The 18,693-nt window shown below is 37.9% G+C and overlaps 1 protein-coding gene across 1 annotated transcript in view; it reads right to left on the bottom strand.

The window, feature by feature from the left end:
• Positions 1–18,693, bottom strand: part of EEA1 (early endosome antigen 1) — a 160,792-nt gene that overhangs the window by 68,130 nt on the left and 73,969 nt on the right. Inside the window, exon 11 of the mRNA XM_037845172.1 lies at positions 3,996–4,334. Coding sequence (XP_037701100.1) covers positions 3,996–4,334 — 339 coding nt within the window. The remainder of the gene's footprint in view (positions 1–3,995; positions 4,335–18,693) is intronic.

The raw sequence follows: 18,693 nt of genomic DNA, 5'->3' as shown, positions 1-18,693 counted from the left end.
ATTGACTGTATAGATCCAGAAACTGAATGGATAGCATAATACTGTGTGATAGTAACACAATATTGTAAGTACTCTGAACAAAAATGAGTGTGAGTACGGTTGAATGAGGAAGGCTAAGGGTGGGTATGACACCGAAAGGAAAGACAGAAGACAAAAACTAGAATTGTATAACTTAGCAAAACCTAGAGTGGTCAATGATGTTGACTAAATGTACAAATATAAAATGTTTTTAAATGAGGAAGAACAAATGAAAGTCAACTTTGCAAGGTGTTGAAATTTGGATGGGAAAAATACAATCAGTGTCAACTAGAGTCTATAGTTAATGGTAACATTGCAAGATGCTTTCATTAATTGTAATAAAGGCAATATACCAAAGCTAAATGTCTATAAGAGGGAGATAGAAGGGAGTGATATGGGATTCTTGGTGGTAGTGATGTTATCTGACATTTTCATTGTATTTTATTTTTATTTTTCTTCTATCTTTTGCATTTTTATTCTTCACTTTTTTTCTCCTTTTCCTCTTTCTTTGGGGAAGTGATGGAAATGTCCATATGTAGATTGTGGTCATGAATGTATAATCACATAATTATCATAATCATTGATTGTTTACTTAGGGTGGATTGTATGGTGTGTGAATAAAACTGTTAAAAAATAAACAGAGGGTTACAAGTACTGGAGAAAACATGGAGAGCAGGACGCACCTATTCCTTGTTGGCAGAGAAGTAGAATGGTGCAGCCCAGCTGGAGGGCAGTATGGTGGTTCCACAGGAAGCTAACTATGGGGTTGCCATACGGTCCTGCAACCTTGTTATTGGGTGTATATACAGAAGAAGTGAGAGCAGGGACATGAGTGGACATTGCACACTGGTGTTTTTCACAGCCATATTCACAGTTCACAAAGGATGGAGGGGGCCTAAGGGTACTTCAACTGATGAATGGAATGGTGAACTCTGCTGTATATGTACAATGGAATACTGAGCAGCGGCAAGAAGAAAGGAAGTTGTGAGGTATGCACCTAGGTGAATGGACCCGGAGGACAGTATATTGAGTGCAATAAGCCAGAATCGAAAAGACAAACATTGTAATGCTTCAATAATATGGACTAACTATAATGTGCAAACCCTAAGAATTGAATCTGAGAGCAGAGGTTATCAGGGGTAGGCTTATGGTAAAGGTTCCTAGATTGTAAGCTCTTACAGCAGTCACATCTATTCATGAGATGTAATGGTTATCTCTAAATTCTGAGAAGCTAAGCTTGTCAGTCCCTGTAACTTTGGGTATCTGTGTGACACCTGAGACTCAGAGCCAGAGTTCAGCAGCTATGAATGTCAGCAATATCCCATACAGCAAATGTTAAAAAAAAGCTGAAAAAGAGATCAGACTTCAATTAGAGGTATGAACAAAAGGGACTTGATTAGAACTAAGGTAAACCAGACTAAAGGGAAAAGGATGATATTGACTGTGTTTTCAAACCTCAACTTCTGTGTGAGACCAAAGGAAAACATGTTTATCTGATGCAAAATCTATACTTTCTGTAGCATGCTATATAATTAAATTTGTATGGTCAGTTTATTCAAACACCATAGTTACATGGAACCTTGATTAGGGGGTGAGATCTGGTTGGTTTGTGCAGGTTAGCGTGAAACCCTGATACATGCCAGAGTAATTTGTGCAGAGAATATAAAGTATTTGCAAAGTCCCCTTGAGGGCCTGGAGAAAAATGTGGAAACATTAAACTTCCCCACCTGGGGAATTCCTGATATTCTCACAAGCACTGGGGACTACCATTGTAGTAGCCAAGTCCTCGATCTTGGAGCTTGCCCTTATGAAGCTCTTACTGCAAAGGAGAGACTAAGCCTACTTATAATGGTGCCTAAGAGTCACCCCCAGAGAACCTCTTTTGTTGCTCAGATGTGGCCTGTCTCTAAGCCCACTCGGCTGGTAAACTCACTGCCCTACCCCCTACATGGGACACGACTCCCAGGGGTGTAACTCTCCCTGGCAACGTGGGACATGACTCCTGGGGATGAGCCTGGACCCAGCATTGTGGTATTGAGAAAGCCTTCCTGACCAAAAGGGAGAAGAGAAATTAAGCAAAATAAAGTTTCAGTGGCTGAGAGATCTCAAATGGAGTCCAGAGGTCATTCTGGAGGTTATTCTTATGCATTATATAGATAAACCTTTTTATTTTTTAGTGTACTAGAATAGCTAGTACCTGAAACTACTGAACTGCAATCCAGTATCCTTGATTCTTGAAGACAATCGTATAACTATAAAGCTTATACAGTATGACTGTGTGATTGTGAAAACTTTGTGGCTCACACTCCCTTTATGGAGAAATGATTAGAAAAAAGGGGGACAAAAAGTAAATGAGTAATAGGGGGGAAAAGGAGTCTGAGATGTTTTGGGTATTCTTTTTTACTTTTATCTTTATTCTTATTCTTATTTTTTAGAGTAATGAAAATGTTCAAAAAATTAATTGTGGTGATGAATGCACAATTAAGTGATGATGCTATGAACAACTGATTGTACACTTTAGATGACTGTATGGTATGTGATATATCTCAATAAAATTACACTAAAAATTGGTGATAGAAATGTGAAGTGTTTATTCCAATTCCTGGAATATAGTTGACAGTCAATAAGTTACTGTCATAATTTCTCTTGATATCATTTTATTATTAATGGAGTGGAGAGACAATGAAAAGAATTAATTGTAGTAAAATGAAGTGTCATTTTCATTTAAGTAAATACAGTTGAACATTATCCAAAAAAGTAGCTGAGCACTTCACTTTCCTCCAAATTTCCATGTTTCAACCAATTTTTAATGTTATTTATAAGCAATAATTAGAATACAGACATTAAAATATTAAGGGACTGACAAAGTCAAAACTTGCTTCAGACTTCATCCTTGTTAGCCTATTTTACCTGTGAGAAATAGTCATGATAGGACTAACGTGTTTTCTTCTTCTAAAAACATTTTCTTTAAATGTTATATGCCATTAGTTTTATAATGATACTTTCTAAATTTAGGAAAAAAAACAAAACAATAATTTTTAAATTAAAGGATGGACAGTCATTTAAATTAATTATAATAGCTAATACCAACTGAGTATGTATCATCTGCCAGGTACCATCCTAAGAGATTTATACGTATTAATTCATAAACACTTCACAACATTGCTGTAAGGTGAATACTGTTTTTCTCTCATCTTTCTAATAAAAGAAACTGAAATTAAAGTTAATGAGATCTGACTAAACACTATGGAATTTAACAATTAAGAGTTGGTTCAAAAGAATAACTATCTCTTTTTTAAATCAACTATACTGTGATCAAATAACTAAGCAACCTAAGAAGAACCTGTGCCAGTTTGGATATATTATGCTCCCCATAAAAGCCATGATCTTTCAACCCAAATCTTGTTGGGTGGAAACTTTGACTGAATTATTTCCATGTAGGTGTGGACCCTGCCTATTCAGGGGGTTCTTGATTAGTTCACTAGAGTATTTAAGAGAGACGCTAAGAGCTGACACAGACCCAGACGCTCGCTGATGTTTAGAGATGCTTGAGATGTGGACACAAGGACGTTTGGAGAAGCTAAGCTAAGAGATGAAGCCCAGAGTTTGTCCCAGAGAAGCTAACAGAGGATCCCCAGATGCTTAGAGAGAAACACCCTGGAAGAAAGAAGCAAGGACACACAGGAGCTGAAAGAGAGGAGCCCAGATACATTTTGGAGAAAGTGATTTCTCCAAAACCCAGGACCAGCAGATGCCAGCCACGTGTCTTCCCAGCTGACAGAAGTATTCTAGACGCCATCAGCCATTCTTCAGTGAACGTATTCTCTTGTTGATGCCTTAGGCCTGTAAATTTGTAACTTCATAAATTCCCTTTATAAAAGTCAGTCCATTTCTGGTATTTTGCATAATACCAGCATTAGCAAACCAAAAGAGAACCCATAGGGGGAATTACAATAAATAGAGCTATTATCTCTTACCTGATTAATTTCACTTTGGAGTTGTAACCCATGCTGCTCCTTTTCTTCTCTCTGCTGTTGTAGCTGTTTAAACTCTGCCTTAAGATGCTGGTACTTGGTCTCTACTTCTGATAATTCCTCTTTGAGCTTTTGAGTAGCTTCTGCCTTTTCACCTAATTCTGCCTGTAATCTCTGTAGTGAGGTTTCAGATGCAGATAATCTTGATTGAAGCTGTTGACAATCTAGGTCTTTTTGATGAAGACTTGCTTGTGTATTCTTTTTACTCACAGATTCTTCATTATATTTCTCCTCCAACTGAGTATAGTCCATTTCTTTCTTTAGCAACTTTTCAGTCAAGTTCTGAAATATCAATTTAATAATTTATTTCCTTTTCTAATATTTTTAATTATGCCAGTTATTCAGACAATCATTAGTGCAAAACTAAATGCTTTAGTCAACATTAAAATATAAAAATAGTGAAAATATTCTTGTCAAAAAGAATTGTTAAATAATATATAATCATTCATTCTTTTATAGTTTTATTATTGGTTAAATTCTACTAATAGCTTAAGAATTGCCAACAGAATTTTGACATAAAATAAAAACATTAAAATCCACTTGATTCTTTAAAATATGCAACATTTTCTGATTCTTCCACTTGGGTTAAAAATTAAAACTACTTTTCTACCAGCAAAAATTATTTTGAACACCAATATACTATGGCAATTCTAAGTTTTGGCTCTGCAATTTCATAGTTAGTAAGGGCTTTAGCATAGCAATATCATTCACTGCTCTAGTATCTCCTGATACTGTCAATACCTTATTTTTGCTCTTCTTGATAAAGACTATTAATTAGAGTCAAAATTGAATTCAAATTTCTTGGTATATAAAAACGACCTAAAAATATGACTTACCAGTCTTATATTTTGTTATTTTACTCAATACTGTCAAATCCAAAATATGAAAATAACATCTTCAATCAAGGATCTAGATAAACCAGTCCAATCAAGTGTCAAAATCTGGTCTCACTGGAGTTGTCAAAATTAGCATTGCACATTTAGTTTAGTTAACATATTTAAATATAAGATATGGATCAGAATTTTGACTCAGTTCGCTTAAGAAAAACAGCCAGAAAAAGAAGCCACTATAAGCACCTGTTGAGTCAGTCGGCTCACATTTATTACACTCACTTACATGCAGTGTGATAGAGGAGATAATACAGAAATAGAAGAATACAATAAAGCCTTTGTTCTTTAAACAGACTATAATCTACATTAAATACCCACATCCAAAAAACAAAAACTTTTCTGAGAAAGTTTAAACATAATGCACAAGCAAGAATGAATTAATAGAAAAATTGTGTAAAATTTCCGAAGTGCACAGTTTTTAAAAAATAAAACGAGCAAAGTCAGGTGGGGTTAACTAGTAAGAACATCTGAAAATAATAAAGTTTGAGCTTGGTTTTAAAAATGGTGGGAGGAATTAAGAAATAGGTAGGTATGTATGAATCATGCCATCTGCTCTATACAAAAAAACTCAATTATGTACAAAGACTCAGAGGAACCAACAAGTACCTATAGGCAAACAGCAAGCACTGCTACCTAGATGGTGTAATAGGTCTTGTTACCAAAGTGGAAAAGGTAGCAGTGAAGGTTCTTGAATACTTGTCTGAGAAAAATGAGTTAACATAAATTATTAAGTAGTATTACACTACAGAAAAAGCCGTGTCCAAAAAGATGCTGTAAGTATGTATGAGAGAGACAGAATAGGAGATAAACTTAGAGGCAAGGAGAGAAACCAGAAAATTGCAGCAAAATTAGCTAAGATGTGTGTGCCTCCACCAAGCAACCGAAACAGAAAAGAGGCAGAGCCAAAAGACTAGAGGAAAAAAAAAAACCACACACACACACACACACACACACACACACACACACAAAAAAAAAACGTTTAAGTCAAACTATGTGTTAGGAAAATTATCATTTCTTTTTGATACTAGTTAGTAACTTCAAATCTTTCCTGACATAATTTTACATTTGTTTCTTTTAGGAAAATAACATTTATTTTAGAATTTGTAAGATAAATTAAGTCTATTCATTGATTTATAAATGTGCTGTATTTTTTTTTTTAAGATGATCTTAGTTACTGAATTCATGAATGCTGCCAAGCTCACAAATACCAAGGATCTGGGCAGGATATACTTTAAAAACATGCTATAAAAAATCAAGGTTAGCAAATGAGTTAATGCCTTTTTCCCCACAGGCTTACTTACAGAGTGACCTAGAAGGTCATAAATCATCTCTCAGACAGCTTCACTCATTAAGAAGCAAAACTACCTAGCAACAAGTCACTGTTTAAAAGTCACTTTCCTTAAAAAAGTAATCAAAATCTACTTGCTTTATTGTACAGATGAGAGATAATTAAATTTTCTTTAAAAGAACCTAAACCATTTTCTGTCTTTAAAAGAACCAAATCCATTCTCCCTAAATAATTGTCATATGCAAAAGGGTAACTATATTCAGTATTACAAACTTTCAATTATTATGGTCTTCCCACAGAATCTGAAGCAAGATATTACAGTGGATAAATGGTTTTTGAAGACTGTTTTCTCTAAAAACACAATAGAATCCATTAAAGAAAATAATAGCACTTTTCCTTGTCTACATTTATCCTTACAACAGAATACGAGTTAGACATAATCATCTCCATTTTACTATTGAGGAAGCTGAAGTTGAAAGAACCTAATATGACTTGGCCAAAGTGTCAGAGTATATTATGATTTGAAATGAATTTTTCACAAAACAACCTGGACATTCAACAAAACAGTTCATGCTCCCTAATTATCAAGTTCAAATTATAAAATGTACGCTAAGCCTATTTCATGACATAATTATTATTTAGGTCAGCAAAATTCTTTCCTTCCAAATGTGCAGTCCTCTTTTGATTCTCTCCCCAATTTTTCTCTCAACATATTATCTTACTGTGACAATTTCCCTGTGTTAGGCTCTATTATTCACTTGTTACTCACCCAGGTAATGAAAATGAGTCTAAGAAAGACCTTTTTTAAATGCTTTATAGCTTACAAAGTGGTTTTAAAGATCTCATCTCATTTGTTCCTCAAAACAGTTGGGTGAGAAAGAGCAATTCGAACTACCTATAGCTTTCCAACACCTCATATTGTATGTTCTTAAGTGTTTCCATGCCTTTTGTATATCAAAATGGAATGTCATTAATCACTCTGCAACATGAAATGTTCCTTAGCATCCTTAAAGATTCAGGTAAAAAAGTTATGCCTTCTTCGTAAAATTTACTAGGCAAAAATGCCTATTAAATCAGGAAAACTTCCATCTCAGTGTTGACCCAACACTGTATCACAGTATTTACAAAATAACAACAATAAAAAAAGAAAAATTAACATTTACTGAGGTGCTTACTAAAAGCCAGGCAGTGATCTAAGCTTCTTAACATGTATTAATTTCTTTAATACTCATAGCAATCCTAAGACACAAATGGGTATAGTAGTACTTCTTAGCAGAAAAGGAAACAGACTTTGAGGGGTGGAGTGTCACAGCTAGTAAGTGGAAAAGTTGGAATTTAAATATGCCTTTAACCACTGTAGTACACTGCTCATATCAATACACTAATATGCAATATAGTAGTCATACCTAGCAACATAACTACAAGTTGTATCTGGCTCCCAATCAGGCCTATGAACACCTTAAAACTGGAACTAATGGAAAGGAGAGAGCAAGGAGGGATAGAAAAGAGGTGAGAGGTGAGACACAAAAAGTAACTCAGTCTCTTACAATAGCCAATATTATCAGTTTTAGATAAGCAAAAGGATTATGTTCTGAATTTATATTGAATGAGTTAATTAAATTGAGCTGCAGAATTTTTTTAAATGTCAGGATGATTTTTATTAGAAACTAAGAAGGAACTTTCTTCAATTTCCTCATTTTGTTTTTAAGTTTTCAAGGCCAGTAATTATGAAACACTGGTTTAATACTCAAAACCTTGACATAAGCGCAAAAGCAATTATCTTTTCCATCCTTTATATTTTACAATGTTACTTATCCACCTTAATGCTGCCTGTATTCCACAAAATCTTTCCAAAGCATTTTATGTAATAGCCTTCAAAAAAGCATGTACAGAGATTTCAAAATTCAAAACACCTGAATGTCATCATCATCAACAATTATAGTTTGCCAAGGACATAGTGAGGGGATCAGATAGTGGGAACAATTTTTAAAATGCAGATGCAACTCTATTTGCTGTGACTGGTACTCATATACTAAACTGAGAGGCACTTCAAAAAAATTAAAATTGTGAGTGTTACTTACATAAGACATTACTAAGATTAGAAGATTCTATTATCCCCTAATCAAAAATGTTCCAACTTACCACACTAAACTATTTTGATTCTATGTATACTCCATAAACTAGCCACAGTACTTTCTTTAATAAAGCATTTCATTAATTAACTATACATTTCAGTCTATCAATGTCAAATCATGTCCTTTGTTACTAGTTTAATGTTTCAAAAATGCATAATAAATTACACTGATTATACATACTCATTGCATGCAAACTGCTACTCTACACATCCTGTTCAGTTTCCAAGAAGTAAAAGACAGGCCCCGATTTCAAAGAAATTAAAATCAAATTGAAGGATGAAGACCAAACTAAATTGTAAGTAGAAGTTTTCTACGCATAGTTAGACAGGAAGAAAAAGGGGTGTGGAGGAGAGGGCAGAGGATTTCTAGGGAACGGCATAGGCCATGGAAGAAGACTAAATTTTTTAAAATTATTCAGCATCAAAAGTTAATGGAGAAATGAACTGTGGTAAACTAGCACAATTATTGGAAAACAATTGGGGTTACCTAATAAATTAGAGCATGTGCATACTTACAACCCAATAATTCTACTTGGCATACATTTATAGAAACATTCTTCCACAAATGCCTGAGACTTGTATGTAAATGTTCAGAACTGCCATATGCATAATGACAAGGAAAAAGAAAAACTGGAAACAGCTCTACTATTCATCAACAGTAGAATAATAAAGGAAAATTTGTGTACACTTCACACACTGGAATAATATACAGCAGTGAAATTAGTAAGCTACACACACAAGGATGAATTTCAAAAACAATATTAAGTGAGCAAAGCAAGTCACAAAAGAATATAAGGAAGAGTCCATTTACGTAAAGTTCAAGACTCAGGAAAACAATACATTATTTAGGGATGAATAGAAAGAAAAAACAGAAAAATCAGCACAAAATTTAGAATGATTGCTTCAGACATGAGAAGGGGTATGAATGACAAAGGGCTAATGTTGTTCATTTTATTTTTCCTTTAAACTTCACATATATTTTTATACACTCTTTTGTTATGTCACATACATACTGTGATGGTTAGGTTGATGTGTCAACTTGGCCAGGTGATGGGACCCAGCTGTCTGGTCAAGCAAGCACTGGCCTAACCATTGCTGCGGGGATGAGGAGGCTTGTGGCTGGTTAATAAACCAACAGGCTGGTTTATTAAATCATCAGTCAATTGGCTGCAGCTGTGACTGATGACTCAATGAACGGCATGTCTTCCACAATGAGAGAATGCAGTTGGCTGGATTTAATCCAGTTAATCAGTTGAAGACTTTTAAGCAAGACAGACAGAGGACCTTCACTTCTTCTTCAGCTGACCAGCAAAGCACTTCCTGAGGAGTTCGTCGAAGTTGCCAGCTTGTTTCCTGAGGAGTTCATCGAACACATTCGCCAAAGATCCCAGTTCATTTCCTGAGGAGTTCGTCGAAGTTGCCAGTTTGTTTCCTGAGGAGTTCATCGAACATCTTCATTGGAGTTGCCGGTTTGCTGCTGCTACGGAATTTGGACTCATGCATACGCACGGTTGTGTGAGTCACTTTTATAAATTTTATATTCATAGATATCTCTCATTGATTCTGTTTCCCTAGAGAACCCTAACTAATACATCTTGGTACTGGGAGTGGTTCTTGAGAAAGAGAATATTAAAATGGACTTTTACAAATTGTTTTCTACTCTGATTAGATTAAAAGGCACTAATGACTCCATTTCCAATAATCAAGAGGGCACTGACAGTCCATGGCATGAGTTGGCAAAGGAGATACGCAAAATAGCACTGTCTGATTCTCCTAATCATACTCTTGTACGAAGCAAGGCTCTGGGTCACAGTGTTTTTGACACCTTCACAAAGTTTTGAATAATTAAGAGGTATAATGATGTTGGCTGGCTGCTCTTAGATACACTGGATAAAGTTGTAAGGGAAAGGAACGAGCTAAAGGCTTTAAATTTAAAACTTAAATGCCATATGACAGATGTAAAGGTTTCTATGTGTGCCCTGAAAGAAAATCATTTTTCCTGTGGCCACAGACTTGAGATTTCTGAAAACCAGACCCAGGGTCACATTGTACAAGTAGCAGGTTTACAACGTAAACAAAAATCTCAACCTCTCAAGGTGTCTGCTTTTAAAGTAAAGGCACTGATTGGAAAAGAATAGGATTCCAAAACTTGGGATGGGGACATATGGATTGATAATAATGGCAGTGAGGACACTGGAACCCTGGATTCTGCTGAGTCATTGTTAGATTTACCCATAGAGGGCTGTCCTGAGGAAACAGCTTCCCAACCTCCAGTCTGCCCTAACTAAGGAGCTTGCCATCCAACCTCCACCTAAAGAGATTAACCCTTCAGTGCCTGCTAATCCTGTAATCACCTCCCTGAGGAAGCAGCCCTCACTCCTCTGTCTGGAGAGATTAATCCTGTTTTAAGAGATGAAAATGCAACAGAATGTCCTGAGGTAAATAGCTTGAGGGACAGTTCTAACTCTTTTCATGACCCACCCCCACCACCAGTCTTTGCTTCAAGACCTTTAACTAGACTAAAGTCCCAACAGGCCCCGAAGGGTGAGGTACAAAGTGTGACCCATGAGGAAGTATGCTATTCTCCAAAAGAACTGTATGAGCTTTCCAAATTATACAGACATAAATCAGGGGAATATGTGTGAGAATGGATATTAAGTGTGTGGGATAATGGTGGAAAGAATATAAGGTTAGATCAGGCTGAATTTACTGATATGGGCCCACTAAGCAGAGATTCTGCATTCAATATTGTAGCTTGAGGGGTTAGAAAGAGCATTAACAGTTTGGGTGGTTGGCTGAAACATGGATCAAAAGGTGGCTCGCACTGCAGGAGGTTGAAATGCCAGAACTGCCCTGGTATAATGTGGAGGAGGGGATTCAAAGACTTAGAGAGATTGGAATGTTAGAGTGGATTTATCATGGAAGACATGCTCACACACCCCTGGAATGTCCAGAGGACAAACCTTTTACCAGGACTGTGAAGAATAAATTTGTGAGACTAGCTCCACCATCCCTGAAGAGCTCTGTAGTCACCCTTCTCTGTAGGTCAGATATTACTGTAGGAACTGCTGTCACTGAGCTGGAATCCTTAAACACAATGGAGATAATTGGGTCCTGAGTCGGCAAAAGCCAAGTGGCTGCAGTTAATCACCACAGACAAGGTGGGCGTGGCTACCATAATGGAAAACAGGCTCAAACCAGCAATCAAAATAATATGACTCACAGAGACTTATGGTATTGGCTAGTAGATCATGGAGTACCAAGTAGTAAAAGAGATGGGCAATCGACTAAATTCTTGTTGGAACTATATAGGCAGAAGAATTCTAGGTCAAGTGAACACAAGTCTCCCTTGAATTACAAACAGAGAGAGTCATGGCCCCTTAATCAATTCCCAGACTTGAGACAGTTTACAGATCCAGAGCCCCTTGAATGAAGGGAAGGCCGGGTAACCTTGGGGAAGGACCCTGTTACACTGCCAAAAATTTATACTGTTAACCTTCCTCCCAGCCTTCCCAGGGGGACCTACGGTCTTTTACCAGGGTAACTGTGCACTGGGGAAAAGGAAATGATCAGATATTTCGTGGGTTACTAAACACTAGTTCAGAAGTGACGTTAATTCCAGGAGACCCAAAACATCACTCTGGTCCACCAGTCAAAGCTGGGGCTTAAGGAGTTCTGGTGATCAATGGAGCTCAGGTCCATCTCACAGTGGGTCTAGTGGTTCTCCAGACCCATTCTGTGGTTATTTCCCCAGTGACGGAATGCATAATTGGAACAGATATACTCAGCAACTGGCAGAATCCTCACATTGGTTCCCTGACTCCTGGAGTGAGGGCTATTATGGTGGGAAAGGCCAAGTAGAAGCCACTAGAACTGCCCCTGCCTAGCAAAATAGTAAACCAGAAGCAATACTGGATTCCTGGAGGGATTGCAGAGATTAATGCCACTCTTAAGGACTTGAAGGACGCAGGGGTGGTGATTCTCAGTACATCCCCATTCAACTCTCCTATTTAGCCTGTGCAGAAAACAGATGGGTTGTGGAGGATGACAGTGCATTATAGTAAGCTTAACCAGGTGGTGACTCCAATTGCAGCTGCTGTTTCAGATGTGGTACCATTGCTTTAGCAAATCAACACATTCCCTGGTACCTGGTATGCAGCTATTGATCTGGCAAATGCTTTTTTCTCAGTTGCTGTCAGCAAGGACCACCAGAAACAGTTTGCATTCAGCTGGCAAGGCCAGTAGTTTACATTCACTGTGCTACCTCAGGGTTGTATCAACTCTCCAGCCCTATGTCATAATATTATCCGCAGGGATCTTGATTGTTTCTCCCTCCCACAAGACATCACACTGGTCCATTATATTGATGATATCATGTTGATTGGACCTAGTGAGCAAGAAGTAGCAACTAATCTAGATTTGTTGGTAAGGTATTTGCATGACAGAGGATGGGAGATAAATCCAACAAAAATATAGGGGCTTTCCAACTCAGTAAAATTTCTAGGTATGCAGTTGAGATATTCCTTCTAAGGTGAAGGATAAGCTGTTGCATCTGGACCCTCCTATGACCAAAAAAGAGGCACAACACTTAGTTGGCCTCTTTGGATTTTGGAGACAACATACTTCTCATTTGGGTGTGCTACTCGGGCCCATTTACCGAGTGACCAGAAAAGCTTCTAGTTTTGAGTGGGGACCAGAACAAGATGAGGCTCTGCAACAGGTCCAGGTTGCTGTGCAAGCTGCTCTGCCACTTGGACCATGTGATCCAGCTGACCCAATGGTGGTGGCAAATAGAGATGCTGTTTGGAGCTCTTGGCAGGCTCCTATAGGAGAATCACAATGCAGGCCCTTAGGATTTTGGCGTAAAGCTTTACCATTCTCTGCAGATAACTACTCTCCATTTGAGAAGCAGCTATTGGCCTGCTACTGGGCCTTAGTAGAGACAGAACGCTTAACCATGGGCCACCAAGTTACCATGAGACTTGACACTTGAGTTACCTATCATGAGCTGGGTGTTGTCTGACCCACCAAGCCATAAAGTTGGGTGTACACCGCAGCACTCCATCATAAAATGGAAATGGTATATACAAGATAGACTTCTAGCAGGTCCTGAAGGTACAAGTAAGTTACATGAGGAAGCGGCCCAATTGCCTATGGCCCCCACTCCTTCCACCTTACCTTCTCTTTCCCTGCCCATAGCCATGGCATCTTGGGGAGTTCCTTACAGTCAGTTGACTGAGGAAGAGAAAACTCAGGCCTGGTTTACAGATGGTTCTGCATGATATGCAGGCACCACCAGAAAGTGGACAGCTGCAGCACTGCAGCCACTTTCTGGGATGTCCCTGAAGGACAGTGGTGAGGGGAAATCCTCCCAATGGGCAGGACTTTGAGCATTGCACCTGATTGCTGACTTTGCTTGGAAGGAGAACTGGCCAGAGGTGCATTTGTATACTGATTCATGGGCTATTGCTAATGGTTTGGCTGGATGGTCAGGGACTTGGAAGGAACATAATTGGAAGATTGCTGACAAGGAAGTCTGGGGAAGGGGTATGTGGATAGACCTTTCTGAGTGGGCAAAAACATGAAGATATTTGAGTCCCATGTGAATGCTCACCAGAGCATGACTTCAGCAGAAGAAGTTTTTAATAAACAAGTGGATAAAATGACCCATTTGGTGGATACCAATCAGCCTCTTTCCCCAGAAGTTCCTGTCATTGTCCAATGGGCTCATGAACAAAGTGGTCATGGTGATAAGGATGGAGGTTATTCATGGGCTCAGCAACATGGACTTCCACTCACCAAGGCTGACCTGGCCACAGCTACTGCTGAGTGCCCAATCTGCCAACAGCAGGGACCCACACTCAGTCCCCAACATGGCACCATTCCCCAAGGTGATCGGCCTGCTACCTGGTGGCAGGTTGATTACATTGGATCACTTCCATCATGGAAGGGGCAGCGATTTGTTCTTACTGGAATAGACACATACTCTGAATATGGGTTTGCCTTCCCTGCATGACATGCTTCTGCCAAAACTACCATCTGTGGACTTACAGAATGCCTTATCCACTGTCATGGTATTCCATACAGCATTGCTTCTGACCAAGGAACCACTTCACAGCGAATGAAGTAAGGGAAAGGGCACATGCTCATGCAATTCTCTGGTCTTACCATGTTCCCCATCATCCAGAGGCAGCTGGGTTGATAGAACAGTGGAATGGCCTATTGAAGACTCCATTATGGCACAAACTCGGTGGCAATACCTTGCAGGGCTGGGGCAGTGGTCTCCAGAAGGCTGTGTATGCTCTGAATCAGCATCCACTCTACGGTGCTGTTTCTCCCATAGCCAGGATTTATGGGTCCAGGAATCAAGGGGTGGAAACAGAAGTGGCACCACTCACTATCACTCCTAGTGATCCACTAGGTAAATTTTTGCTCCTGTCCCTGCAAGCTTAAGCTCTGCTGGTCTACAAGTCTTTGTTCCAAAAGGAGGAGTGCTTCCACCAGGAAACACAACAATAACCCCATTGAACTGAAGTTAAGACTGCCACCTGGCCACTTTGGGCTTTTTATGCCTCTGAGTCAACAGGCAAGGAAGGGGATTATTGTACTGGCTGGGGTGATTGATCCTGACTATCAAGGGGAAATAGCACTGCAACTACACAATGGAAGTAAAGAGTTTTCCTGGAATACAGGAGATCCCCTAGGGTGTTTCTTAGTACTACCATAACCTGTGATTAAAGTCAATGGAAAACTGCCAACAACCCAATCCAGGAAGGACTACCAGTGGCCAAGAAACTTCAGGAATGAAGGTTTGGGTCACCCCACCAGGTAAAGAACCATGGCCAGCTGAAGTGCTTGCTGAGGGTAAAGGGAACATGGAATGGGTAGTGGAAGAAGGTAGTGATAAATATGAACTACAGCCATGTGACCAGTTACCAAAACGAGGACTATGATGGCATGAATATTTCCTCCTTGTTTTGTTATAAGTATGTTTGTATTTGTCTGTAAAGCAAATATCTTTGCTTTCTTCTCTGTCTTATCCCCTTATCATATGGCATAAGCTGTATTGTTCATTTTGCTATATTTAAGCTAAAGGAAATCAATTTTAAGAGTTAATGTCACCCAAGGACTTGCACCCTATTCTGGAGAGATTTAGTGCATTTCCAGTTGTACAGTGCACAGCAGAGTATTGTTAGGCAAAATATATGTCTGTAATTCTTCTCTACTTAGAGATAAAATATGGTTTTAGGTGATGTGTATAATCGCCAAGTTGACAAGAGGTGGACTGTGATGGTTAGGTTCATGTGTCAACTTGGCCAGGTGGTGGTACCCAGCTGTCTGGTCAAGCAAGCACTGACCTAACCATTGCTGCAAGGACTTTTGTGGCTGTTTAATAAACCAACAGGCTGGTTTATTAAATCATCAGTCAATTGGTTGCAGGTGTGACTGATGACTCAAGGAAGGGCGTGTCTTCCACAATGAGAGAATGCAATTGGCTGGATTTAATCTAATCAATCAGTTGAAGACTTTTAAGTGAGACAGATAGAGGACCGTCACTTCTTCTTCAGCTGACGAGTGAAGCATTTCCTGAGGAGTTCGTGGAAGTTGCCAGTTCGTTTCCTGAGGAGTTCAACAAACATCTTCATTGGAGTTGCCTGTTTGCTGACTGCCCTACGGAATTTGGACCCATGCATACCCACAGTTGTGTGAGTCACTTTTATAAATCTTATATCCATAGATATCTCTCACTGATTCTGTTTCCCTAGAGAACCCTAACTAATACTCATACATACCCACACTCAGAAACACTCCAAACATAGTGAACTAAGTATACTTCATTCAGGATTCATGAAGGGATGAGAAGGTCCATCAGGATGATAGGTTTGGAATATAAAACTTAGCCAGCTTTAAAACTTGAGAGAGTCTGAAAAGGAAGTGCAGAGACCAGCCATACATGCCCGAGTTCTGCTTTCTCTTTTGCTTTGTCTTACACACAGATACAATATCAATTTACTGGACAATAACGAAGAACAGTGGTTCTCATAGTGTGATCCATGGAGCCCTGTAGAACCCTGAAAACCTTTCAGGTGACACACAATATCAAAGCTATTTTCAAAATAACCCTAAGAACTTATTTGATTTTTTCACTGAGTTGACATTTGCACTGAGACAAAAGCAATGGTGAGTAAAACTGCAGCACCTTAAGAATTAAGGCAGTGGCACGCAGCAGAATTATTACTTACTGTATTCTTCACTACCACATACTCAAAGCTTAAAAAAAAAAAAAAAAAAGATGGTTTGACTTAAAAAGGTCCTTAATGAAGTGGTGACAATTATTTTTTTGAATCTTGACTCCTGAGTGAATGTTTTTTTAAGATTCTGTGTGAAAAAATAGGAAGTATCCATGGAGCACTTCTGCTGCATACCAAAGTACATTAGTTCTCAAAAGGAAAAGCATTTTATCTGATTGTTTTGAGTTATAAGCTGAACTAGCCATTTTTTTTCCCCATGGAACAAAGTTTTTAATGGAAAAAAATTACTGATAAACTATGATCATTCAGACTTGGGTACAGAGAGAACTCACCACTTTAAGGAATGGAACTGACAGTATTTGTTGCCCCTGATAAAACTGAAGATTTCAAATGAAAATTAGAATTTTAGAAAACGTGTCTCTATTACCATGAGCTTGATAGCTTCTGGACAATTAAAGCCTTTTCTGATGGGGTTGGTAGTGATACTAACGAATGTGATTGTTTTAAACAATTCATGCACAATGAAATATATAAATATTTGGAAGACCTAGATAATTCAGTGATATTATAATATGATATTATAAAATTATGCACAGTAAAATATCTACTCAAAAGGCAAGATAGTACTGAATTATATATTTAAGTGTGGTTAAAAGGAGAAATTTTAGGTTGTATACATGTTACTAAAAAATTTTTTTAAAAAACTCCATGGCACTGTACAAAACAAACAGCAAAACCTATGCTAAACCTTGGATTATAATTAACAGTACAATTATAAAAATGTGCTTTCATCAATTGTAATGTACTACACTAATGCAAAATGTTAAAAACAGGATGATATGTGGGAACCCTGTATTTTATGCATAATTTTTCTGTAAATCCACAACTCTATTAAAAAAAACAAAGACAAAATAGAACAATGAATTTTAATGTTACAAAGTAAAAAAGCTCATTGATAAAGTATTAAATTTTACCTTGTAAATACTTTTGATAAACTATTATTTATCAAGATTCACTGTAGTAGCAAATGAAAATATTCACAATTATCTGAAAAAGCTATCATAAAATATTCCTCTTTTCCAACTATTTTTCTCTATGAGGCCGAATCTTCTCCATATACTTCAACTATCTCACAACTCAATGAATGCAAAGGCAGATATGAGAATTCATCTGTCTTGTATTAAGCCAGCTATTAAAGAGATTTGCAGAAATGTGAAACAATGCCACTCTTCTCACAGAATATTTTTGTTTTGGAAAATGTAGTCAGTGTTTTTCATGTTAATATTTAATTGGACTTTTTTTTAATTGGATATCTTAAATGAATTAAATGTTTTTAAAATTTCTGTTTTAATTTCTAGTATGGTAAGAATCTAGTATAAATATTACTCAAAAAAAAAAAAAAGGCTCTTTGTGATCCTTAATAATTTTTAGAATGTAAAGCAGTCCTGAGATCAAAAAGTCTGAGAAATACTGGCCAAGAGCACAAGCAATAAATTACCCCAAAACTTGGCAGGTTAAAAACATTAATGATCTTGCACAGTTTCTAAAAGTCCGGAATAAAGAAATGGCTTAGCTGAGTGGTTCTAGCTCAGGGTTTCTCACAGGATGGTCATAAGCTGTTGGTCAGTGTTGCAGTCTCTGAAGACTTGACTATGATTGCAGGATCTGCTTCCAAGCTTACTCACATGACCTCTCTATAGGGCTGCTCAGGACATGCCTCCCTCCAGAGCGACGGATTCAAGAGCAAGAGAGCAAGCAAAATAGAAGCCACAATGTCTTTCATAACCCATTATCAGAAGTGATGTCTCATCAATTTTGCAATATTTTATTGGTCCCACAATCAATCTGGGTATAACATGGGAGGGGACTACACAAGGGTGTGAGTAACAGGAGGCCAGGATCACTGGCAGCCATCTTGGAAGTTGCCCACCTTATAAAGTATTGGGAAAAAGAAAGGAAGTAATGACAGAAACAGATTCATAGCATTTCCTTAATATTTTGATTTAGCACTAGAAATGTTTTGTTTGAAGCAACTGGGAAGTATTACAGTTTGAAGAAACTTGGAAATATCTAAGAA

This window comes from Choloepus didactylus, chromosome 8 (assembly GCF_015220235.1).
Source record: "Choloepus didactylus isolate mChoDid1 chromosome 8, mChoDid1.pri, whole genome shotgun sequence".
NCBI classification, from domain to species: Eukaryota; Metazoa; Chordata; class Mammalia; order Pilosa; family Megalonychidae; genus Choloepus; species Choloepus didactylus.
The sequence above is the reverse complement of the archived record's forward strand: the minus strand, read 5'-3'. Positions and strand labels throughout refer to the sequence as shown.